This window comes from Tarenaya hassleriana, unplaced genomic scaffold, assembly GCF_000463585.1.
Source record: "Tarenaya hassleriana unplaced genomic scaffold, ASM46358v1 Cleome7, whole genome shotgun sequence".
Lineage (NCBI taxonomy): Eukaryota > Viridiplantae > Streptophyta > Magnoliopsida > Brassicales > Cleomaceae > Tarenaya > Tarenaya hassleriana.
Window position 1 is genome coordinate 518,175 of NW_010969548.1, and position 26,062 is coordinate 544,236.

Sequence of the window (26,062 nt, forward strand, 5' to 3'; positions counted from 1 at the left end):
TTAGAATATTCAGCAACGAAACACGCTGATATGGCAGCAAACTGTGCAGTAATTGAGTACGATACAGAGGATTTAGAACCGCCGGTATTATCCGTCGAGGATGCAGTTCAAAGATCTAGCATGTTCCTGGTTCCTGCAGTGCTTTACCCCAAACCCGTTGGCGATGTTTCGAAAGGGATGGCCGAAGCTGATCACAAGATACTCTCGGATAAGGTACGGAAACTCGCTTTCTCGATCTTTACGCGCTAAAGCTTACGTTCTTCGGCTCACGTTTTTCGGAAATGTGGTTATCCAGTTCCGACTAGGATCACAGTACTACTTCTATATGGAGACACAAACAGCACTTGCCTTGCCCGACGAAGACAACTGTTTGCAGGTATATAGTTCGAGTCAAGCACCCGAGTACTTGCATTCGGTAATTGCTACATGTCTCGGCATCCGAGAGCACAATGTGCGTGTTATTACCCGAAGAGTCGGAGGTGGGTTCGGTGGAAAAGCCATAAAATCTATGCCTGTAAGTTACTTTCTGACAAAATTGAACCATTGGGGCCAACCAAACGGGATCGAGTCCTTAACTGTCGACTTGTATGTTATATTCTGACATTGGTTCTGTTTGTTACGATGTTTCAGGTTGCGACAGCATGTGCACTTGCTGCACACAAGTTGCAACGTCCCGTGAGGATGTATCTAAACCGCAAGACTGATATGGTAACGGTCGGGGGACGGCATCCGATGAAAATAACATACAACGTCGGTTTCAAATCGGATGGAAAGATCACGGCATTAGAGTTGGAGATTTTAGTAGATGCCGGGATGGATGTGGACGTGAGCCCGATAATGCCGCACAATATCTCAGGTCCCGTCAAGAAATACAACTGGGGTGCATTGTCATTCGACATAAAAGTTTGCAAGACGAACCGACCTAGCAGATCAGCTATGAGGGCTCCCGGGGAAGTCCAAGGCGCGTACATTGCCGAAGCCATTATCGAAAACGTAGCTTCTTCCCTTCAAATGGATGCAGATTCCGTCAGAAAGATTAATCTTCATACATACGACAGCCTCGGCTTGTTCTATAGCCATACCGCTGGTAACGCTGACGAGTACACCTTGCCTTCGATATGGAACAAGTTGGAGATATCTTCGGGGTTCGAGCAAAGGGTGGAAACAGTGAAAGAGTTTAATCGGTGTAACGTTTGGTGCAAAAGGGGCATTTCTCGAGTACCCATCGTTCATGAAGTTATGCAGAGGCCAACCCCGGGAAAAGTTAGCATTCTGAGCGACGGGTCTATCGTCGTCGAGTGCGGAGGTGTCGAGATAGGGCAAGGCCTGTGGACAAAGGTTCAACAGATGGCTGCTTACGGTCTTGGCTTGATTGGATTCAATGGAAACGAAGAGTTGCTCGAGAAAGTACGCGTTATACAGGCGGATACGCTCAGTTTGATTCAAGGAGGTTTCACTGCCGGAAGCACGACTTCCGAGAGTAGTTGTGAGGCCGTTAGACTCTGCTGCGATATCTTGGTTGAAAGGCTGAAACCCATCAAGGACCAGATTCTCGAGAAAACGGGTTCTGTGAGCTGGGAAGTGCTCATTCAACAGGTAAACCAGTTTATTCAATATCACATCTTGATTTTCGGGAAGATTTTTTACATGAATCTTCATGAAGTTTGAATCTTTCGGTCTGTAAATTCGCAGGCCTATGCTCAATCTGTGAACTTATCCGCGAGTACCTTATATAGGCCGGAGTTCTCTTCCATGCAATACCTCAACTACGGCGTTGCAATCAGCGAGGCAAGTCAACCGGGAAATAACTTAAAACAACTTTATGAAAACAGAATTTACGGAACGAGCAAATTCTTTTCCGAATGTGGAAATCAGAAAATAATCAGCACTCCGCGATGGTATTTTTCAGGTGGAAGTAAGCCTTCTCACCGGTGCAACGGAGATTCTCCGGTCGGATATCATATACGACTGCGGAAAAAGCCTAAACCCTGCTGTTGATTTAGGACAGGTTAGCTCTTACGTATGTTCTCGTCATATTAGGACAGGTTAGATCTGAAGTATAGATCTTGATATCGGTCAAAGTTCATATTTTTTCGGCACCATTTGATGAATATGATATGTTTAAGCTACTCGCAGGAAAATCATGCATTTATGAACACAATCTTGACAGCCTTTCACTTTCTTTTGCTATGGTTTATGTGAAGATCGAAGGAGCGTTTGTTCAGGGGATCGGGTTTTTCATGCTCGAAGAGTACACGACAGATGAGAACGGGCTCGTGGTTCAAGACGGCACATGGAACTACAAAGTCCCTACTCTCGACACCATTCCCCGACAGTTCAACGTCGAAGTTCTCAACAGTGGGCATCACAAGGACCGCATCCTTTCCTCTAAAGGTAAATACTATGGCAATCTTTTTTGTTAAACGAAACTGGTCTTTAGAAGATTATTTACAGCTTGAAGTCTTTAGAATATTCAGCAACACATACACAAAGTTTACGCTGTACAGTTTGAATCCATGATCCGGAGGAGATGAATAAGAACTTGAACCACTAGGCCATGAACTCACTTACTACAGATGTGTTGCGGGTTGATGTTATTTACGAAAATCTTCTTTTTGTTTAACGGAGTTCTTGACCTGAATCGCAGCTTCCGGGGAACCGCCATTGCTTCTAGCAGCTTCTGTGCACTGTGCAGCGAGATCAGCCATTAGAGAAGCTCGGAAACAGCTCTTTTCATGGAGAGCCGACAACACTGACAAAGATGGGTTCGATCCGGCTTTCGAGTTGCCGGTTCCGGCGACAATGCCGGTGGTGAAGGAGCTTTGTGGGCTTCTGAGTGTGGAGAAGTTCTTGGAATTCAAGATCGCCGGAAATTGATTGCCGCCGGAGAAACTTTCTCACCGATAATGCATCATTTGCCCCTATAAGTGGTACACTTATTGTATATACACTGTTTTGTTGTCTTGTAGACATTACTAGAACACCAAAAGAATAATAATTTTAAAAAATAAATGAAAGTAAAAAGAGAATCGAAGTGCTGTATATGTTCTTGGTTCCAAATTATAGGTATCTCCATGCCCATTGGTCATGAACACCGACGATTATCCTAGTGATCCAATTAAGAAATCACAAGGTTCCTCGTATCGGATCGGGAAGGTATGGATCGAATCCGCTTCACGCACTCCATTACGGAGGCAATCAATCATAGCATCGATATGGCTCGTCAATTCCTCTCGGCTCCGTCGAGTCAAAACAGGTTCGTGGGTAAAGCTGCCTCGGACGTTGCTCAAGATGATGAGACCAAACCCGAAAGGAAAATTGGTAAAAACTGCAGAAATTGTATGATAAGAGGTTATGAAAGGATGAACAAACCGCAATTCTAAAGGTAAATCAGATTTTTATACAGACCTTGACAAAGGATATTCCTAGAACCAAACCTCAGAAAGATACCTACTGATTCAACCAAGTACCTGACTTTACATCAAACCGAAACCTTCACAGCAGCAGTTGTATCATATGTTCTGACAGATGTTCGCAGCATTAAACTAGCTCTATCTAAGATACTATCCCAAAAACATCAAACTCGTACTATATATATATATGTATATATTCTTGATGCAGTGGGAGCCCCTCCTTTTTCCTGTCAAAACGAGTGGATATTTAGCAAATCCTGCATAGAAATCTAGAGGAAAATCAAAGGAAATGTGTAACGAAACCTCAATCAGTGTTATGGGACTGGTCATGCTCGATAAAGTCCAATGCATCCTCCTTGGAAACAACACCAACACGGCTCACTCTGTTCTTATGAGTCACGCCGTATATCTTATCTGCAACTTTCACGAGCTCTGGCCTAAACGTTGTGGTTATGAACTGCGTGTTTCCCATATCGGCTAGACGACGAATCATATCTTGTAAATTGCTGAGTCAAGGAACTGTACCTCTGATAAATCATATGCATTGAAAAACGAAGTGATATGTGTACGTTAGAAAACGAAAACGAAAATCAAGAGGATACTGCCTACAGCAGTTCTGTACTGTGGATCCAGTGCAGCATCGATCTCATCAAAAAGATAGAACGGAGCAGGATCACATCGCTGGATGGCGAAAATCAAGGTAAGTGCTACAACTGTCTTTTGGCCTCCCGACAATTGTTTCATCGATTGCGTCTCCCCTTGACCCGTAAATGACACCTACCGTACCAGAGCAATACATGATAAATATGAATATTTAACAAGGGATATGATGATTTGTCTTCTACTGATCGATATGTACCTTCACTTTTACACCAACGTATTTTTCGACCCTTCCCTCCGGATCAGCTTCGCGGGTTCCATCATCATCATCATCATCATCTTCATCATCGTGATCACGATCCTAACGATGTGTATATAAGTGTATTATATATTCAGTCAATGAGAAAAAGGTTAAGACCAACTCACCAACTTTAAATAGAAGCAGTGAGGCCAGCATGATCATCTTATTCAATAATTGCACAGAAAAGATGGATACTGGTGTGAGATAGTTTTCTCTTATTTTTTAGATATAAGTAAATACTAACCTACAAAATGGGAAATACAAGACCTTAATGAAAATACAAGAGGATAAATGAATTTTAGCACTTTCAAGGGTCTGGTTCATGGGAAAACCTTTCACAACATGGTTCAGTACTAAATTTCTAGAAATCTTTTTCTAACATCTGTTGCTGTCGTATGGTGCACTGAAATCTAGTTAACCATTGATACAGGAGACACAACGCGTGGAAGAAAAGGAATGGAAAAAAACTACACACAAAAAAAGAAATCAGAAACATACCTTTTTCTTCATCATGACCAGATGGCCATGTCCATTTTCCACAAGTTCAGAGAAAACTTCTCGAAAGTGTCGAGCAACACCCTTGAAAGTACGTTCAATAGACTCGTCTTTCCGTTGATCCAGAACCGATATAAGTTCTTTGATTTTCTGCATAAGCATTTCACATTACCCGTAAATGTCTAATTCCTATGTGGGTTTTATTTGACCAGATAGTACGAAATATCCTAAAATCCAACTGAATACCTCGTCTCCTGCATCGAGCTCTGCCTGCCTTTTCTGAAGTTCTTCTCGTTGTTCAGTGAAGTTTACATACTGGTCAAGCGCTTTCTTGTTCACATGGCTGAATTGTTGCAGTTGTTCACTGCAGCGGTGAAGCATCTTCTGCAGCTCCTTGATGTTCTTTCGCTTGTAGCTGCAATAGTCCATAAAAATAAGAAACTCATCAAACAAGGAATTTGGTACACATAAAAATGCATTCCTAGACGAAAGTCACAAAGGGCAATGTTGCGCTAAAATATCAAATAAGACAAAACTAAGTGAAAGGTGACAACTCAAACAGCCTAGGCAAACACCATACACAAACGAGCAAGCAACGTACGTGTCAAAAGCATCTGATGACAATGGACCCAATCCCCTAATTTTCTTTGTGTACTCTTCTTGTTTAGCAACGAGTGTGTTCCGCCTGCTAAATAGTTCTTCCAGCTTTTTATTCTCATCTTGAAGTGTACGATCATAGTCATCTTCCAATGACTGAAAGAACAAGAAACTTTGCTCAGGCCAGGCCAGAAAAATAAATATGATTTGATGGTTATAATGGACTACCTTCAATTTGGCTTTCTCATCTTTGATCTTTTTTACTTGCTTCGTCTTCTCGTCAATGCTGTCACAGATACCTTAGAGCATGACAATGTAATCAGTGTACTTGTACATATACTACAAAGAGCAACCCGGAAATAACTTGTTCTTCACAAATGTTCACTGTGTTTGGTGCTCACTTTTGAGCTCCTCTGTTGCCTCTTTAACCAGTGATCTTGCATCCTCAAGTTCTTGGATCTTTAGTTCGTCTGAACTGGACAAATTGTCATCCTCAATGGAATTTATGGTTACCTCCAACTCCTGTTTTCTCCTCTTTAGGTTGGTTGCTAAGTTAGTTTCCAACTCTGCTTTTCTTGCTTCTGTCTGTTAGTGATGGAAAGAACAAACATCAGACTTTATCCAGAACAAAAATATGAAGATTCAAACGTACTGTCCTTTTCACATTGCCAAACCTCTAGACGGTCTGTCTTGCATGCAATAAGCTGCTCTTTAAGATCCTTAATTTCAGGGTTTAGTCGTGATAACAGCTCTTTTTCTTGAGGTGTTAGGTGATCCACGAGTTCTGTTCCCATCTCAGCTTGCTTCATTGACACACTAGATCTTAGCTGATCAATTTGCGTCCTAATATCCACGAGAGACTTCTCCTGCAAAACAGATATGAAGAAACTGAGTACCAGATATGAAGAAAAACAAAAGTACTAACACCAAATGCTTCTTAGCGGTTTTTAAAATGAAAGGCAGAAAGACAGTGGATGATCAACTGTCACCTTATTCTCAAGAGCTTTATGTATAGCATGTTTCTGCTTATTTGCATTTGCAATCTCCTGCTTGAGTTGTTCCACCTGAGATCTGCAGTGCGTCCATTCTGCTTCAAGTCTTTGCTGCTCAGTGACTAGCTTTGTAATATTCTGGTCTATCAGTGAGACAAGTTAAGTGAAAGCTTTTAACGTAGAACTGTTAGCAATTAGAATATGGATAAACAAATACATATCCAAGACTGCATGCAATGAACAAAATGATACACCAGAAAAATGTTAACAAGTGAATGAAAATAACATGAAATCGCTTAATTAAAGGATATCTTGCAATTGTGTTCGAACATGCTCCAGTTCCTTCTCCTTGGCATTTATAGAATTTGTATTCTGCACTATAATATTCATGAATCTCAATTTTGACCGCCTATGATCATAAAATCCGCCGGTCATGCCGCCCTTTTTGCTCACTTGGTCGCCTACACAGAGCACAGCACATGAGAGTTCTCAGGCATTGATGTTCCAGATGGGAAAATAATAAGAATGTACATGGATTCTAACCTTCCAAAGTTATGCAATCCAGGCCATCACTCCGGGCAACCCTTGTTGCCACATTTAGATCTCGGCATACTACAGTTCTACCAAAAATCTAGGAAAACATGCATTAAATTATATTAATGCCATGCAAGACATGATTGAAAAAAAAATATAACAAGCAAAATAGTACCACCGCTGAAGGCATACAAGTAGCAAAATGGCCCACATTGAGAACAATAGGGCAGAAATCATAGAAAGCTTAAAAAGAGTCAATAGAGGGTTGAAGGAAAACCTGAGCAAACGCAGATGTGAATTTGGAGTCAAACTTTAACTTTTTCAGCAAAGGTATTGCATCAGAACTTTGTGGATAATTCACATGGGGTGCCTTTACCCTGTTCAGCGGTATAAAGGTCACTCGTCCACCCTTTAGCGAATTCAGGTGTCTAATTATTTGTGTAGAGATGTCATCATTCTCAACTACCACATGAAATAGGCTGCTCAAAGAACCCCCAAAAAAAGAAAAACATCAAGATGGGATCAGATGCCACAAATCTATACCCACCCTTAGGTGGGATCAGATACCTAGTAGGATGAGAGAAATATTAACAGGCTCTTCCTCACATACCTGTTTCCTGCAGTGACTTCTACTGCAGTGAAAAATTTTTCATCACAATCAAGCAACTCAACAATAGGACCAAAAACACCATTGATCCGATAGTCTTGGCAGATCCGTCGGATAGAGCTCAACCCTCTCCTTACATCCTGAAATAATGAGCGGTTACCTCTCTTTTGTCAACAAACTACTCTGAGCACTCGGAGAAGAAACATAGGTACAAATGGAAGTACATTATTTCATCAATTTCTAAGCATGCTGAAAGGGCTTGAAAGGACCTAATAAATGAATTAATCTTTCATAATTTGACACTTTCACTCTGGTATCATCAGCAACAAACCAATGGATTAGAGAGCAATAACTCACGCCTGGAGTTGCATGATCAAGGTTCTTCTTTGCTCTTTCAACTTCAGTTTTCAGCTTCTCGATTTCAGCAGATAACTGACTTTCTTCTCCCCATTTTACCCTGAGTAAACAAGCACCCTGTTACAATCAAATATTCGTCTTGCAAACTGACAGATATTGGCACAACGAGACATACTTTCTTTTTCCTTGTTCCTCATCCCTCTCTGTCTTCTTTATATTGAATGCTTCACGAGACTGAGAGATCTGGGATTCTGAATTTTTAATATCAGTTTCACGACCTTTGATGTATACGTCCCACTCTGCCAGCTCCTTATTGAGACGATCTATTTCAATCTGAACTTTTTGCTCCTACAGACAAAATAAGATGATGTATGGATAAATTAAAACCATTAATCATATGAAACTCGCATCTCTATGTGAAAGTATACGCATGAAATATAAAATTATGGCAAGTTTACAATTCCTCTATTAACAAAATTGCAATCTTGAGTCATATTCCCATATCTGATAATGCAAGTTGCAAATTCCAAATTAAATAATACACGAACTTACTTGGGCCACATTTGACCTTAGCACATGGTCCAGATCTTCTATTTCCTTCCGTAGCCATTTGTCTCGGGCAGCTTTACTAGAAAATTGAGTGGCACGGCCCTGTTTCTGATAAAGAATACTAAGTTGCTTTTCACGCTCCATGATTCTGTACAGAAATCAATATATGATCTAGGAATTAATACCATGAGTCAACTCTACCAAACAAGAAAAATAGAGCCTTTCGATATGAGCTACATAACACCACCTCATTTTTTCTGCAATATCAGTACATAAACTAAAAGGTATACCCTTTTGTTATCCGTTTCTCTTTTTCAACTTGGCTTTCATACAAAGGATTAATCTTCTCCAGTTCCTCCATAGAGTCCTGTATTTCTCTTTCTACCATATGAAGCTGCTTGATTGCATCATTCTGGAGGCAAAAAGTTCGTATTGGTGCACATTAGATTTACTTCTAGAAATGTGTTTACATGGACAAGGATCTTGCAGTTTATGCAACACTATATTCATACTAATGTATGTTTTTCTCTCTTTGTTTCTCTCCATGTGAATGAGTATCTGCCTGTGACAGCATATCAAGATAATACCTTAGCCTGGACATTACCGGACTTCCGCTCCTGAGAATCTTTCACATCCAGTTCCAGCTTTGTCTTCTTCTTCATAGCTTCAGTTTGCCGTGCTTCAACAGTTTCTTTCTCCTTATTCAAAGTTTGGAGCTCCTTCGTGAGTTCTTTCAGTGACCCATCTAGGCTCTTGGCATCTTCTTGGGCCTTCAGAACCCTATCATACATCTTAGTTGACTCTTCAGATGCCTTGGTCCGAGCAACTTCAACCTAAATCATGGGGGAAAAGGCCAAACGGTTAAAAAGGCGAAGCTACTGATGAGGAATGAGATAAACATTAAACGGATATAAAAATATATATATTATTTACCAAATGACAACATATTGGAACAAGGACATTAGCAACTCATAGTTTAGGAGAGTTCAATGAAACATTGAAACACATCACCAGCTAAAAGACTGGCAATAGGACAAAGATAAGATTTTGACTGCTTGCATCATAAAATCTGTAAAAAAGACAAAAGAAATACAGAAAAAACAGATTCCTCATCTTTGATTTGCTTACTTGTTCTAGTTTCTCCCGAGCATCATGGAGTTCTTTGTCATAAATGGTGAATTCCAACGATTTTCTCTGCTTGTCAAGTTGCTGATATTTTCTGAGTTCTTCTTTCTCTTCATCCAATTCCTTTAGCCTTTCATCCAAATATTGGACAACTTGGATTATCTGCTTTCTTTTGTTCCCTGACAGAGAGTATTGAAGTCACTTTGTTACATAAGATTCACAAGGTACAGTACAACTACATATGCGTGTGTATTAAAGCAAGAAGTTCTACTACAGCTGCAGATTGATAATTACCAGTTTCCTGCATAATTTTTAGACTTTCACGTCTTCTCTCTTCATAAACACGAGTACCACCAATCTCTTTTAGTAGATCTAGCCGTTCCGCATCTTTCATCAATGTCAATGAAGCTATCTATACATGTACCACAAACAAAAAGTAGATCAAATTGGCCAAGGGTTTGTTACCCTACACAGTTTCTCTCTTGCGTTTGGAGAGTAAATGTTGACATCTACATACGTCTTACTTTAACAAAAGCTTACCTTTCCTTGTTGCACAACATAGTAAGGATTAGAACGAGAAAATCCAGCACTCTCCAGTAAATTCATAACCTCATTTTTCCTGCAAGTTAGGTTGCACTTCTTTTTCATCTACCCCAACAACTAGGCCAAAAAATGGGAGAAAGTGGACAAACGTAAAAATTAATACAGACGTGATGTGTTTCCCATCCAAAAAATATTCATCCTTCTTCAGACCAATCGTTCTGCGCAAGCGAACTTCCTCCTTGTCAACCTAAAGTAGCATAAGCCACCAACACCAGGATAAGTAAATGCACAACTTATTAAAAAAAAAACAAATAGGACATCTGCCATCACAGCTCCCCACAGAAAACATTCTAGGCAATGAATTGTTACCGGGATGCGGTTGTCGGAATTATCAAATACAATCTCCACAAATGCGGACAATACTTGATGCCCAGCGCCTTCCTGGTGGCAGGAAATTCAATTGTAAAACAAATCCAGGATAAAAAACAAAAGACTAGCAGAAAAGAAAAAAAGCAGCTTTTAAGCTATAGCTAATATTTTATGTGGGCATACATGGAGTAATGCATGTCTGTCTTCACTCCGCAGATTTTGGAAGATGTCACTCAACACAAAACGAATTGCTGCACCCAGAACCACAAATTCATCAAGCGGTGGAAAAAATCTAAGACGTTCAATTTCCAAAGGAAGAAATAAGAAATATATATAAAAAGAAACTAAGGGACAGGAGATAATCAAGATGCACATTCTCACCATGGAAGAAGTTGCTTTTCCCAGATCCATTTGCACCAACTGTGTAAAAAAAATACTTGTCAGAAGAATAAATGAGATGCTGCCTGCAAAACCTAAATCCATACTTCAAGTGAAATAATCAGGCCAAAATCTCTGCAGAAACTGAAAATTAGGGCTTATTCTTACTGACAAATAAAAACCGCAGATAATATCATGTTACATGATTCATGTAGAATTCTCACACCCTGGTGCATTTACGATAAACCTAATAGACAGGAACTAAGAAACTATGCTGCAATTGTCGAGTTTCATAGTCAGAATAAAAGTTAGGCAAGATAACAGGACACTGGATAGAATTTTATGCCTACTCCACCAGCCAGATAATATTTACACTCTGCTCCCTCGGAAATGTTTGCTCGTTGTTCATTCTCCAGATAGGTTCATTTCCCAGCTTTTAACCAAATCTAACCAGGTGACCCGAAGCAGAAAAAATTAAACACGCTATGAAGCCTCCTGAATTAAAACAGCACCATATCTAAATATGTCTCTAACAAAAAACTACAAACAATAAAGCCGAAGGTATATAAATCAGCCGAGGTCACTCCATAAAAATTCCATCGTAGAGACTCACATAGAGAGAGGGAGAGCTTACCCACACAGTTAACCTTAGGACTGAAAGTCTCTGTAGCAACTTGCTCTCTGTAGCTTTTGAATCCTTCAATGATAACCTAAGTATAACCAAAAACAGAACTCCCAAAGAAGTTTCAATGCAAATTACCAAATACAGAGACTTCAGATCCCGAATTTAAACAAAAATCCAAGAAACTCACCTGCTTTATATACATATCGGAGCTCACCAGCAGATCCCACCTGACGAAATCACAGGAAAGTTTTGCGATTCCAAGGAAACGAAGCAAACAAAGATTAAGCTTCAGAGCAACAAAACCCTAAATTTTGCAAAGCAGCTCAAACAATGAAAAGAAGGAACGCATTGAGAAGTTTGACTCTAGGGTTTTGCTTCCTGGGAATTGCACCTCCGAGAAGCTGCAAGCGGAACGCGACAAAAACAAAGTAAGAAGAGTCTTCATGAACTTACCGAGTAGGCGATTCACACACTGAGAGGAATGAAGAGGAAAGCTCGGATTGAAGATGAGAAGAAGAAAAATGGAGGAAGTGTAGGAAATAAATGACCGGGAAAATACATACGCCTAAAAAAACTGAAATATATTAACAGAAGGAAACAAAAAATTGGCGGATGAAGGGATGTTTGGTTACGAAGCTTGGGTTATCAGAAACGGGGATAACCAAACCGATAATTAACCGAACAAAAATAGAGAACCGAATATAGATCAAACCGGTGATCCGGTTAAGTAAGTCACGGGATCCGTATTTGACGGTTACTTACTTTTGAGAGAGTTCCAAACCGAACCCGACCGATCTGAATAAACTCATGAATACAAAACCAAATTCTGATTTTTTTATGTTGTCATTACGTTTTTTTGGTCAAACAAACCAAAGCCATTAATAAAAATTTAATCCGACAAACAGAACAAATAATGCATGTATACATATAATAATATATACACACACTAAATAAACTCCGAATGTCATCCCACAAATATACTCAAGAACCATATCATATTTAACCCAAATGATGACATGACCTTTCGAGTAATGACGTGTCGATTCCAATTTTGTTCACATATCGTCACGCCAATTGTCACGTAGTAAACAAATATATACAACGTATTTTTGAAAAAAAATATTTTAAAAAAATTTAATATATATATATATACAAACACCTAAAAAATCGATAAAAAGATCCATGAGTATCCACAAATATCTAATACATTTACAATAGTATTTGCGAGATTTATTAAAAACAAATGCGAATTTGGTATGGATCTTTTTATAAAAATTACTCCCTCCATCTCAAAATATTTGTTGTTTTAGATTGTTTCACATTTTTTAAGAAAATTGATCAAAAGTTATATATACCCTTATTTGATAATAAAGTAATTATTAATAATGTATTGGAATTTGGTAGGGATAAAATTGGAAACTATTATAAAAAAAATATCTTGAAAATGTAAAACTACAAATATTTTGAAACATAAAAATTAACCTAAAACTACAAATATTTTGAAATGGATGGAGCCTCGGGATTTTGTTTTAAAATCACAAACCACGTGTAACATTTTTATTAAAATATGGAAATCAATGAACTCGAAGTCCATGCACCAAGAATTTTTTGTCCAAATATGTAAATTAAATTGTATGCGACTCTTTGCTGCCCACACTAGACATCAAATCTTATATGAAGAAAAAAGATCAGCCATGACTGATCTTAGGAGATGACTGTAATGTAAGATTTTACATTAAATGATCAAATCAGATCAGATTGTGAAGAGAACCTCAGACATAAAACCGTATCCCCATACAATGAATAACATAGTAAAGGAGTTATGTTATGTTAGAAACCCAATTAATCTCTCTCTTTTGACTATATATATATATATATATGTATCTTCAGTTCACTAAATTTTCAAGGAAAAAGAGAAGAAGAAGAATTATCCATCCATGGCTAAGATCAATTACTACGCAGCTTTGTTTTTAGTCATCTTCGTAATATCATCTGGTATGATCTCCATCTTCATCATATGCATACATACATACATATATATATATCGAAAAGCTTTGAATGTGTGTATGTGAATGTATTTTACGACAGGTATAAAGATAGAGTGCAAAAACCAACCAAAACCGAACCAAGACGTGGGACCGGCATGCGTTGTGGACTCCGACTGCGACGACTTTTGCGGGGGTCCCGACGGAGGCCAATGCGACCTCGACGCTGAAGTATGTCACTGCGTCAAACTTCGCTCTAAATTCGCAGAGCCCCCCTCCAATAACGGACAACCTAAGCCGAACCAAGACGTGGGACCGGCGTGCGTCGTGGACTCCGACTGCGACGACTTCTGCGGGAGTCCCGGCGGAGGCCAATGCGACCTCGACGCTGAAGTGTGTCACTGCGTCAAGCTCCGCTCTAAATTCGGATACTAAAATAAATGTGTTGTGATTCTTATATATAGTTCCTGAATAAAAAATAAAAGCATCATCCATCTATATATATATATCAACTTATCAAGCATTCATGGAAGTCCATGAACGCGGTTGCTTTCTCTCTTGGATTATTAATTAGTCCCCGTTGAATATTAACATCGATATAAAAATAAGTTTTTTGTTTTACTATAACTCCTAATACCACAAAAAAAAAAAAAGGTTCACACCAAATGGCAAATATATAATCGTGATTCGTGTGTGGGGTTTATGGGCCACGGGCCCAAGTTGCTTCTTTTGCGGAAAAAGAGAACCTTCCGCAACAATTGGAGGGTTTCGTTTTATTCGAAACGGCGCGTTTCGAGGGCGAGGGTTAATTACCCTAGGGTTTCGTCGATTTCACTCGGCGAACTTGCAGAGAAAAAGCAGAAGGGAGACGCGGTGATTTCGGCGGTGCATACTCGGAGTTTCGTGGCTGGTTCTCAGGCGAGGTAGATCGCTGAGTTTCTAGTCAGGTTTGCTTCTCTTGGCTGGTTTCATTCTCTTTCGGACTCGGTTTCCTCGGTGAGGCTCCCCCCCGCCGATACCGTCCGGCCGAGATGCAGGCAAGCTCGATGACCGACCTCTTTAAGACTCCCCTGCGTCTTCTTTCTTCTTCGTTCTTGATCGGAGCGTCGGAGAGACGTTGGTGAGGGCTCGGTACCACTGTCAGTGAGGATTAATTTGAACTATAATATTTTTTTTTCGGGGCTTTGAATTTTGAATTTCCACGTACATCCCATGCAAGCGTGTTTCTAGGTTTTGTAGTAGATAAAAAAAAGGGCAATTAGAATCGAGATGACGTCGTAATTTTGATTTCGATAAAATGCCATCATGTCATGTGGACGAATTTAAAATTATATCCAATATTTAGAATTAAATTTGATATAGTTTATAAAATTAGATTTATTTAAATATAAATTTTAAAATTCGGGTTTTAAAAGATAAAAATTAAAAGTTGAGGTTTTATTTTGTAAAATTTGACAAGTTTAGATATTAGTATTCTAATTTAGCTTAAAGAAAATGTTCTCTACATTCCTTGCCGCGTTAGTCTGAGGGAAACTTTCTAGCTCGAGGAGAAGGATTTCGTTATGTTGTGTATCCAATTTTTTCAACAACAAAAAAAAAAAATCGCCAATAGAAGAAGATCTAGATAATTTTAGAAAGAAAAAAACTTGGGGCGTCACCTTAAATTTTATTTGTCCAATTTTCTATTTATATTAATTAATATCAATTATCAGATGAAAAGATAACAATAACGGAAAAAACAACAAAAATACTAATAGCAGAAGAATTCAAAAAAATAAATTACTGTTGTTTTATGGTTATGGTTAACAACAGATTGTTCTCTATAATTACTATATTTTGTGTTCATTTATATGATCTATAATTATCTAGGGAAAAACTCCTAAAAATTCCTGAACTTGCGAAATACGAAAAAAAAAATTCATGAATTTGCGAGAATGCCAAATAATTTCTGAACTTGCAAAAAGTGTCTCAGTAAATCCTAATCTTATTAAAAAATATCATATTAGTCATTCGGAAAAAATGATTATAATAATATGATTGTATGTCCTACGCAGGTGACATGATACACCAAGTGAGTTTTTTTTGCCACGTAATCAGTACCGGATTTTAGAAAACCGATTTCTTCAGAAAATATTCTAGAGTTTTTTAGACGCATTTCATCGAACACTTAATATACGTTGCTGTTTTCATTCCGCGACTTTGAAATTCTTGTTCTGAATCCATTTGTTTTGTGTTAGATGATCAAGTACGCGATATTGGCTTTGAATGAGAGGTCAGGATCGAGTTAGTACGCAATCACAAAGTACATTGAGGAGAATCACAAGTAATTGCCTGGGAGTTTCAGGAAGCTTCTTCTTATTCAACTAAAGTGTCTCGTTACCTCTGGAAAGCTCGTCAAGGTGAAGAACTCGTTCAAACTATCTCCTGCGTCCGCCACTATGGCAACCGAGATCTTTGATATCGAATACACTTTGGAGATATTGCTTTGTATTTTGAATCCCGACTGTATCACTACCGGAGAGGATGATATCGTCGACGTATACTAATAGGACGATAATGCCGGTTGAGCTTTGTAAGGTAAAGAGGGAATGGTCTGAGTCGCAACGCTTGAAGCCTCGAGCAATCAACGCCGAAGATAGCTTGTGATACCAAGATCGTGGCGATTGTTTCAACCCGTATATAGCTTTCTTGAGCTTGCAGACTTGGCCCGGAAGAATTGGACGATTAAGACCCGGTGGAGGGGACATGAAGATGTCTTCCTCGAGATCTCCTTGAAGAAAGACATTCTTTACGTCCATCTGCCACAAAGACCAATTCGAGTTAATAGCCAAAGATAAAAGAACACGGACAGTTGGTAACTTAGCTACGGGTGCGAATGTGTCCGTGTAGTCTTCGCCATATGTTTGGGTGAATCCTTTGGCGACTAAGCGGGCTTTATGTCTCTCGATGGTGCCATCACTGCGGTACTTTATTTTGTATACCCACTTGGAGCCAACCACATGTTTGTCTTTCGGAGGGTAAGTGATTTCCCATGTCCCGTTTCTTTCTAGAGCTGCGATTTTTTCAGCCATCGCCTCTTGCCATATTGTATTATTCGAGTTAATAGCCAAAGATAAAAGAACACGGACAGTTGGTAACTTAGCTACGGGTGCGAATGTGTCCGTGTAGTCTTCGCCATATGTTTGGGTGAATCCTTTGGCGACTAAGCGGGCTTTATGTCTCTCGATGGTGCCATCACTGCGGTACTTTATTATTGTTTTTCGTTCAGGGTTTTATTTGCTAATTTTTAAAAGTATAGAGTTTTAATTGCCAATTTTTAAAAGTACAATGTTTTTTTGGATCAAAAAAAAGTACAGGGTTTAAATTGCGACGAGAGAAAAGTACAGGGTTTTAAATGGAATTATCCCAATATAAAATACAGATATTTTCTAAAAACAAAATTACGAGAAAAAAAAAGGAGAGAAAAAACTTGGGAAATCATTTGGTGAAATAGAAGAGATCGACTTGGAAAAGAAGATAATCGTAGTGGAAAATAAAAAAATACTCTTGTACAATCTTAATTTGTTAGTTATAGAAAAAATCTCACATATATATATATATATATATATCCAAATTTTATAAAATATATGAAATAAATATCTAAATTTTTAATTTGATCTAATCGATCAATCAAATGTTAATATATTCTAAATTGATAATCAAATTAAACGTATCTCGATAATTTATGGTATATTTTTTTAGTAAACAAACTCGAACCAATATCTGATATCACATGACAAAACTAAAACCCCTTAGTTCTAAACCAAAAATAAACTTTGAAATTTTCAAAGAAAAGCGTGAAACTGAGAATTTATTTCTGGTTTGGCCCCAAGGTTAAATTTTATTTCAAGTTCTTAAATATATATACATTTCTACCAATAAAGCTACAATGAAAGAACCACTACTCACATACCGTGAGAATAGGTCTTTAAAAGGGCAAAACTTCTAAAAAAAATCTCCAACTTGCAAAAATATATACAAATAAACTTTCAACTTGAAAAGTTATGATTCAATTCCCAAACTTATAACTTGTCACTGAATAAACTCTCGAATATGCAAATTGTTACTGTAATAAATTTTTGACCGGTTTGACCATAATATCAAGCGAACGAAAATCCATGTATTGATGGATTGATGATGTCAGCTGATGTGTCATTTTTTAAATTAAAATTGTTGATGTGTATAAGATAAATATATTAAAATGAAAAGGTCAAAATAATCATGACAAGATTATAACCAACATAAATACCAATACTTTTTTTGTCTATTTGATATAAAATCATAATTTTTTAATTAATCAAAACAAAATTAATATTTATTCGTTTCAAAATAAAAATTCATTTAGATATTAAGATCAAGTTTTTTCTAGGCATCATCCCTTTCCAACAATTCCACTTTTCTAATGACATGTTGCTTTATATAATTGATAGAAGATGTCGCCTTTCGATTATCTTTATATGCTAAATTATTGATATCTGCGTCAGACAGATTCGAAACTTTGAATCAGACGGATCAATCGGACAAATTATCAAAGATTTGTCATAAGATTATAAAATTATTTTAGAACATTATGATAGCTTTCGTGAATCACGTGGATCGAAATATTTTATAAATAATATGTATGATTGGATACCAAAACAAAACCTGATGGCAAATTCGAATAATTTTATTTGTGCATGCATGCAAACGCATTTGGGCCAATGCGATCAAATCGCATACGTACACGTGACGTCGGTCATAATTTATTATGTACTTTTTAGGGCAATAATGTCGTTAATGATTGTTGATACAAGAAAGAAAAACATTCTATCAGTTTATAATACAACTGTCCAATCCTTTTTTTAAATATCATAATATAGGTCCCATGAATACTTTTGAAATATACACATAAAAATACGATTTTATTCACATTTTCATCAAAGATGGTGGAGTATATAAAGTCACTAATCACGTGGAATAAAACTACGCTAATGCATCGGTGTAGACGATTACAACAAATGAAATGAAATGACAATTTCGAAATGTACATAGGGAAAACCAAAAGATATTTCATAGGTTATATTTGCAAAGCATGGTAAATCATGTACTAATCAAAATGTCCATCGATTTTTTTTTTCAACAAATGATTTCGCTGCAAAAATGTTGCAATTTCCCACAAAAAAATTTCGTTGTAAATTCATTGTATTTTTGTTCCTAAAAGTTTGCAAGCAAGTTCATTGCTATTTAATTGTTTTTATTTTTTTTTAAATTTTTAGTGATTTCAATGTTTCTCAATATGTCTTTGGTAAGAAATATCTTGTCTTTGTATAAATATTGTGCGTTTAGGCATTGAAGAACACAACAAGAAATGTTCACGTTTTTTTTTATCAACCAATAAAGATTTTACTATAAACATAAAGAAACGACGGAGACAACAAAATAAAAGCAGAGATATGAATGCAAAGTAAATTTCATTACAAGTCGAAGCTTTTATTGACATTAATACACAACAGACGAACATAAACACTAATGGATATATATATATATATATGATTTAGGGTTTTGAAATCGGGACTTAAAAGCTGAAGCCGGAGCCACGAAACTTGTGTTCAGAGATTCGATCCAATTCTTCGGCCATTGAAGGCGTCAAGGCGTCTCTCCATCCTCCGACCTCTCCTTTCCTAAAGAAAGAGTTAGAATCAACCCCGATGGGTAATTTCCCGATCTTGTTCGGTTCCAAGCCACTTAGACTGTCAAAGCTGCATAGCCTCGCGATATCATCAACCGTTCCTTTGTCCTCTTCCTCCCTAGAAAACGGACACTCCAAGAACTCGGCCAGCCTCTTCAGCTGGGCTCGAGGCTCTGCTTTCATCTCCTCGTACGTAATGAAAAACGTTTTCCCAGGGGTTTCCCGAGGGTTTTCCCAGTATCCAAGCACGTGATCCCAAAAGGGTCCGTACGCACTAACCCCACTGCAGAACCTATCGAACAGAAGCTCCATCGGAAGGCTTGGCAGCTCTTTTGGCCTTAGTTTTTTACTGAAGTGCCAAAGCGAAACGAACGTGTCCTTTGGATTCCTGTAACAATACACGATCTTGCAGGACGAGCGCCTGATAGGTTCTGGCAGTGAAACGAACGGTAAATGGGTAGCGAAAAGTCGAGGAGACGTCATCTGGGATAGATCAGGGGCATGGGCATCGAAGTAAAGATCGAGCTCCAAGAAAGGAACGAGAAGATGGGGACTGTTAGTGAGTAAAGGATGATGATCTCGGAGGTTATGTCGGTTCATCAGAGAGAAAACAAGCGCTTTCAACCAGGTGGTACCTGATTTAGGATAGGTGACGAGGATTATGTCCGAGTCTTGGGCTTGGAAATGCCTTTGGCAGTTTATGGTTGCCTGCAACTGCCGAGGAGGGTGCCAAAATCCTTGGTATTGGTACAAGAAAAGGTTCATCCAACCTCGTTCTCTTGGAAGACGAGACATCATCTCCCTGCATTCTTGGGAGATGCTGTCTAGATCCAAGAAAGCTGGAACCTGGGTCTCGGAGTTTGCCATATGGTGACTGAAAGAGAAAACTTAGAAAGATGGAAAAGAAGAAAGTCGCACCAAAAACATTTCGTGCTTCTCTCCTATTTATGGTTGGAGAATGAGATGGTTTAGGTAAAGAAAATTCAAGAGAAATCAAAAGGTTGTTTTTATTTTTAGAACAAGAAAATTCATGAATGAAAAAAAAATCATATCTACATGTTGGTAAAAGGCTGTTTATATTTTTGAAATGCTTGTGATATATTTGGTAAACTTTGTCGTATTAATTCCAACTATATTTATTTATGTTAAATTAATGATATACATGTGATGTGAGCGCCTGGGTTGGCATATAAATATTTAATAGACAGGAATATCAACAGTACAAATTAAACATATCATTCGAAAGATTATATTACCAAACGTATCTTATTTAAAAAGAGTAATTATAATAAGTTATCAACCAGATTAGTTTAAGCATTGTATAATTGGATTTTAAAACAAAACATATTTGTCAGACTCAAATAATTTGTCAATTGAATAAATTATGTTAAATTAATGATATAGTGTATTCACATATGCTTTTTTTCGCAGGAGATATAATTGGATCGGAGCTGTGAATTTCTTCATTATAAAAAATTAAATGTATATATATATATAATATAATTGCGTAAAATGAGTAACTCCTGCATAGGCAAATATAATGTTGTCATATTTATTTGTATAACATTTTGATGATTTTTAATATGCTTAATCCATCCCACTATAAATATCCATTGCCCATTTCGAATCTCAAATGCACCACTGCGATCTCTCTCTCAAATAAAGAAACGTTTTTTTTTTTTGTAAAAGTTTAAAGCTTTTGTTCTCTTTTTGGTGGTCGCATTATATACTCACAATATGGAAGAGGATTCCCAAAGTATTCTGAAGATCATGGGGGACGATGAACTTAGTGAAGAATGCAGGAGTTTGATCTCTTCCCTTCCAACAGACAAGGATTTCGAGGGAATCAACCTCTGCAACTATCAAGGCCACTGGTATTACTACAACTCTCTGCAAGCCGTTATTAATGTCCGCGACCACTTCCGACCACTGGACACCGACGTAATCCTCGCTTCTTTTCCCAAATCGGGCACAACTTGGTCAAAGCACTGATTTTCGCCATCGTCGAGAGGAAAAAGCATCGTCCTGATCCAGATCAGACCCACCCTTTGCTCACTCGGAACCCTCATAGCCTCGTACCCTTTCTAGAGCTTGTGTTGTATGCCGATAACCGAGTTCCCGACCTTACTGAATATCCCTCCCCGAGGCTCTTTTCAACTCACATGCCGTTTCATACGCTGAGCGAAGCCGTAATAAAAGCTTCCCCTTGCAAAGTCGTGTACGTTTGTAGGAACCCTAAAGACGTAGTGGTCTCCGCATGGCATTTCAGAAGCAGATTGCTGAATTCAAAAGCGGAGATGGAGGCCCAGTTCGAGTCCTTCTGCAGTGGCGTCCGCTTCTACGGGCCTTTCTGGGACCATGTCTTGGGTTACTGGAGAAAGAGCTTGGAGAGTCCAAAGCAAGTGTTTTTCGTCAAGTACGAAGAAATCAAGAACGACCCTCGTGCTCAGACCAAGAGGCTCGCCCGGTTCTTGGACTGCCCCTTCACGGAAGAAGAGGAGCGGAGCGGGCTGGTGGATGAGATACTGGAGCTCTGCAGTTTGCGCAGCCTGAGCAATTTAGACGTCAACAAGAACGGTAAAACGCCTTCCAGTATAGATTGCAGCGCCTTTTTCAGGAAGGGCGAGGTCGGTGACTGGAAGAATCATCTAACTCCTGATATGGCAACACGAATCGACCAGATCATTGAACATCAACTAAGAGGCTCTGGTCTGAAATTTGATTAAGTTGTGTTATGATGTTTCCTTTGTTGGGTTTGTCGTGAAACTTCTTTCGTTGCGTCACTCTCTAATATTCCGATCTTATCGACTTTTGGAAAATTAGAGTTAAAATAATATTTTTTTTTAGTACATGAAAGGATGGATACATATTCTACAAACATTAGGATTAATTAAAGACTTTACCATATAGGGATGAGATGACAGAGATCCGTAATGGATTTAGTACAAAATCTGTAATTTTGATTCTCTCCGTATAACAACCTTAACAATTTAATTACATTATTTAAGTAAATATATTTTTGTTTGTGGTTTCTCTCAAAACTTTATTCCAAGTCTCTCAATGATTTTAAAAAAAAATATTCGAAAATATGTAATTGTCATATATTTAATTTTGTAATCTAAGTCTAATGATCTTAAAAAAGCAAAAGTTGATACTAACGCCGATTTATTTTAAGATTTTTTAATCCTATCTTAAAAACCATGATATATTGAGATTTAAAAAAATATAAAATTATGATTTATTTGAATACCGAAATATAAAATCTGTCATTTGATTTATTTTATTATTTTCGATAAAACAATATCACATTATCAAATAACATGCGTTATTTAATAATTATATAATGTTTAGCAAAAAAATATTTCACGTATCTGGATAATTTTCTATGATATACTTTTTTTTAGGAGTCTTTACAAAATCAATACTCTTTTTGTCTATTTGATAGAAAATCATAATTTTTTTATGAATCAAAACAGAATTAAAATTCATTCGTTTCAAAATAAAATAATAATTCATTTAGATATCAAAATAAAGTTTTTTCTAGGTAACAAAATGGGAGTCATGGACAAGTACATGCTTAATTTAATACCAAAAAAATATGCAATAATGGCCTGTGCTTTATGTAATTGACAAAAGATGTTGCCTTTCGATTATCTTTATGCTAAATTATTGATATCTACGTCAACAATGAGTTGGCAGATTCGAAACTTTGAATCAGACAAATTATCAAAGATTGCCATAAGATTATAAAATTATTTTAGAATATTATAATAACTCTCGTGTATCACGTGTGGATCGAAATATTATATATATATATATATATATATATATGGATATCAAAACAAAACCTGATGGCAAATTCAAATGACATATTGCCTGTAATTATATATATTGATAGTGGAATATTATAACAAATAAAATGAAATGACAATTTCGAAATGTACGTAGGGAAACAAAAAGACAAACTTTTTTGTGGACATTTTTCATAGGCCATATTGCAAAGCATTAATTAGCGAGTCATGATCAAATGCCTTTATATCAAAAACACTATCCCTTTACTATTTTGACTACAATACATTCTCTAATTATGATTCTGTGATCTATGTAATTAGAAATATAATCTGGTAACATATTAATGTTATTAGTTTAAATTTATGATGATGACACTAATTTATCATGTTTATTAGGGGTGGGCGAACGGTCGGTTACGGGTTAATCGGTTACGGTTATTTCGGGTTCGGTTATTTCGGGTTATTAAAATTCATAACCAAACGGTTAATTAATTTTATTCGGTTCGGTTCGGTTCGGTTTCGGTTCGGTTCGGTTTTGTCTATTTAAAATTATAACCAAATTATAACCAAATAAGGATTTCGGTTCGGTTCGGTTCGGTTCGGTTCGGTTAAACAAAACATAATAGAAAAAAATCATCTCGACAAAATAAATAACAAAGTCAACATAGTCTTTCATCGTCGCGATAAAATAAAAACGGCAAATTAAACAAAAAAAGTTGTTGTCTCCATATTGTCAATACAAAAGCAAATTCAAAAGCAAACACTTTCTCAATGCCCCAATCCATCAAACATTTCATAAACTCTCTAGCAATTGTCTCTCCCTTGTGATCTGAAATAGGCCTGAACCTAAGAATTTTTCTATGCAAATACCACGTTCTGTCGATAAAGTGGGCGATGATAACCATGTAACTCATTGTTGTAATGGAAGTCCAAATATCCGTCGTGAAAGAAACCCTCTGCTTATTCTCACTCAATAAGTTACGATTTTCATCGGAACAAATAGAATATTGCAACCAATTTTGCGTAAAGATCAATGACTCAACCATATCGGGAGTTAAACAACTCCGACATTGGTCTAGAATGCGACCTCCGGTACTAAATGCTGATTCAGATGAAACGGTAGAAACCGGAAATGCCAATATATCTCTCGCCATTTCTGATAAAATTGGAAATTTACCACTCGCCACCTTCCACCATGACAAAATATCAAATTTCAAACCTAAATTGTTAGGTTTGATCACTTCAACCTTTTCCATCAAATAGATATCCAACTCATTCGGTGATTCCTCAATAACTCCTTTGTCCGTCATCATTTGATTGAATGAAGCAAACGGATCATCATCTTGTATGAAACCCATGTCAATATCAAAATCATTGGTACCCATTGACAATTCGCACGAATCTGTATTACCAACCATTCTATTTCTACTTCCACTCTTTGGTTTTGGATTGTGGAACACGTTGGAACTCGACTTTTCTAATGTTGTGTTCTGTTTTGAAGTACAAGGAAACATTTAAGCGTATGGAAAGAGAAGACAAACTTTATGAGGATTATTTTGGTGATGAAGATGAATTTAGGATCGGGAAGAAAAGAGTTGGTCCTCCTTCAGAAGATGATTGGGAAAATGCTCGTCGATTGGTACGATTCTTGAAGACATTTTATGAATCGACTTTGACATTTTCAGCTTCTACAAAGGTGACTTCTAGTAGTTGTTACAATGAGATCATAAAGGTTGAATCGGTTCTATCATCATGATCTCATTGTAACAACTACTAGAAGTCACCTTTGTAGAAGCTGAAAATGTCAAAGTCGATTCATAAAATGTCTTCAAGAATCGTACCAATCGACGAGCATTTTCCCAATCATCTTCTGAAGGAGGACCAACTCTTTTCTTCCCGATCCTAAATTCATCTTCATCACCAAAATAATCCTCATAAAGTTTGTCTTCTCTTTCCATACGCTTAAATGTTTCCTTGTACTTCAAAGCAGAAGACAACATTAGAAAAGTCGAGTTCCAACGTGTTCCACAATCCAAAACCAAACTTCCTCTGCTAAAGTTACCACCCCCAACTCGACTTTTGAAAGTCTGCAACCTTGTATCCGATGATCTCACATATCTAACAGCGTTACGAATACTGCTCACACTATCACATATATCTGATAACCCCTCTTTAACAATCAGATTGAGAATATGTGCTCCACAACGCATATGCATGAATTCACCCTTCAATACAAGAGTATCTTTATCCCAAGCACCCAATCTAGTTTTTAAGAGCCTCATAGCACTGTCGTTTGCACTAGCACTATCAACAGTGATAGCAAACACTTTCTCAATGCCCCAATCCATCAAACATTTCATAAACTCTCTAGCAATTGTCTCTCCCTTGTGATCTGAAATAGGCCTGAACCTAAGAATTTTTCTATGCAAATACCACGTTCTGTCGATAAAGTGGGCGATGATAACCATGTAACTCATTGTTGTAATGGAAGTCCAAATATCCGTCGTGAAAGAAACCCTCTGCTTATTCTCACTCAATATGCTCTTCAAAGCAGCTTTTTCATTCAAGAAAAACTGATAAACATCTCTAGTTATCGTTCTTCTCGAAGGAATCACAAATGACGGGCACATAATATTACAGAACTTCTTAAATCCTCTACCTTCAACAATTGCAAAAGGCAATTCATCCGTTATAATCATCTCAAAGAGCCCCCTTTTACATGCTTCTTGGCTAAAGCCGACGGCAATAAGTTTTGAATCCGATGTTTTAGACTCATCCTTCCTTAAAGTTTTCTGAGCTCCACTTTCAAGATAACTCTTATACGATTTGCAGGTATTCACAATGTGGCTTCTCAAACTACTCGTACCCGTTGTTGAGGACCCATTCAATATAACGCCACAATAGTTACAAGAACATTTCTGTGGGTTATCCGTGAGTTTAGTAAAATGAGTCCATACCTCCGATCTTGCCGGAACTACCCTTTTTGATTTAGGAGGTTCTTTTCTCTTATCTCCAACGGTTTCAGCTCCTGTTTCAGCTCTTGTTTCTGTAACCTCAAATAATTCCAAATTTGAACTAGCCATCTGTAAATACA

The 26,062-nt window shown here is 37.5% G+C and overlaps 5 protein-coding genes across 6 annotated transcripts in view; 3 read left to right on the plus strand and 2 right to left on the minus strand.

Annotated features, from left to right (window-relative positions):
• LOC104800498 (abscisic-aldehyde oxidase-like) overlaps nt 1-3,044 on the plus strand; it is a 6,652-nt gene extending 3,608 nt beyond the window's left edge. The window contains exons 6-12 of one of the 2 annotated variants that reach the window (XM_010523311.1): nt 70-213; nt 296-514; nt 631-1,596; nt 1,693-1,788; nt 1,910-2,008; nt 2,205-2,394; nt 2,648-3,044. In XM_010523311.1, the coding sequence (XP_010521613.1) occupies nt 70-213; nt 296-514; nt 631-1,596; nt 1,693-1,788; nt 1,910-2,008; nt 2,205-2,394; nt 2,648-2,877 (1,944 nt within the window). In that variant the 3' untranslated portion in view covers nt 2,878-3,044. Of the gene's footprint in view, nt 1-37; nt 214-295; nt 515-630; nt 1,597-1,692; nt 1,789-1,909; nt 2,009-2,204; nt 2,395-2,647 lie in introns of both variants that reach the window. The other variant, XM_010523314.1, reaches the window with a different exon arrangement.
• Nucleotides 3,045-3,357: 313 nt separating this feature from the next.
• On the minus strand, nt 3,358-12,030 carry LOC104800499 (structural maintenance of chromosomes protein 3). Its single transcript, XM_010523315.2, has 30 exons — nt 11,939-12,030; nt 11,673-11,712; nt 11,495-11,570; nt 10,864-10,902; nt 10,666-10,733; nt 10,483-10,554; nt 10,281-10,360; nt 10,111-10,189; nt 9,865-9,982; nt 9,574-9,749; nt 9,033-9,278; nt 8,736-8,857; nt 8,449-8,593; nt 8,072-8,244; nt 7,897-7,996; nt 7,543-7,679; nt 7,210-7,411; nt 6,942-7,029; nt 6,710-6,859; nt 6,396-6,547; nt 6,081-6,272; nt 5,808-5,991; nt 5,635-5,705; nt 5,411-5,562; nt 5,056-5,224; nt 4,813-4,959; nt 4,273-4,374; nt 4,016-4,190; nt 3,717-3,908; nt 3,358-3,640 (listed from the first exon to the last, which is right to left on the minus strand). Exons 2-29 carry the CDS (start codon nt 11,685-11,687, stop codon nt 3,718-3,720), a joined length of 3,621 nt encoding a protein of 1,206 aa, XP_010521617.1. The 5' UTR covers nt 11,688-11,712; nt 11,939-12,030; the 3' UTR covers nt 3,358-3,640; nt 3,717.
• A 1,365-nt stretch (nt 12,031-13,395) lies between these two features.
• LOC104800500 lies at nt 13,396-14,024 on the plus strand. The gene is made up of 2 exons (XM_010523316.1): nt 13,396-13,480; nt 13,574-14,024. Exons 1-2 carry the CDS (start codon nt 13,423-13,425, stop codon nt 13,903-13,905), a joined length of 390 nt encoding a protein of 129 aa, XP_010521618.1. The 5' UTR covers nt 13,396-13,422; the 3' UTR covers nt 13,906-14,024.
• A 5,039-nt stretch (nt 14,025-19,063) lies between these two features.
• LOC104801505 (cytosolic sulfotransferase 12-like) lies at nt 19,064-20,044 on the minus strand. The gene has a single exon (XM_010524815.1). It carries the CDS (start codon nt 20,042-20,044, stop codon nt 19,064-19,066), a length of 981 nt encoding a protein of 326 aa, XP_010523117.1.
• A 695-nt stretch (nt 20,045-20,739) lies between these two features.
• LOC104800501 (cytosolic sulfotransferase 1-like) lies at nt 20,740-22,032 on the plus strand. Its single transcript, XM_010523317.2, is given in 2 exon segments — nt 20,740-21,155; nt 21,158-22,032. Coding segments are annotated over 2 exon segments (987 nt in total). The 5' UTR covers nt 20,740-20,914; the 3' UTR covers nt 21,904-22,032.
• Nucleotides 22,033-26,062: the final 4,030 nt, after the last annotated feature.

What these genes read in the sequence shown, in the direction of transcription:
- LOC104800499 (XM_010523315.2), bottom strand. An exon ending in TTGGATGGGAAACACATCAC is followed by an intron (nt 10,190 to 10,280) that starts GTCTGTATTAAT and finishes CCTAACTTGCAG; the next exon opens with GAAAAATGAGGTTATGAATT. An exon ending in GAGAAACGGATAACAAAAGG is followed by an intron (nt 8,594 to 8,735) that starts GTATACCTTTTA and finishes ATTTCTGTACAG; the next exon opens with AATCATGGAGCGTGAAAAGC.
- LOC104800500 (XM_010523316.1), top strand. Translation starts at nt 13,423, where the DNA reads ATGGCTAAGATCAATTACTACGCAGCTTTGTTTTTAGTCATCTTCGTA. An exon ending in CATCTTCGTAATATCATCTG is followed by an intron (nt 13,481 to 13,573) that starts GTATGATCTCCA and finishes ATTTTACGACAG; the next exon opens with GTATAAAGATAGAGTGCAAA.
- LOC104801505 (XM_010524815.1), bottom strand. Translation starts at nt 20,044, where the DNA reads ATGGCAAACTCCGAGACCCAGGTTCCAGCTTTCTTGGATCTAGACAGC.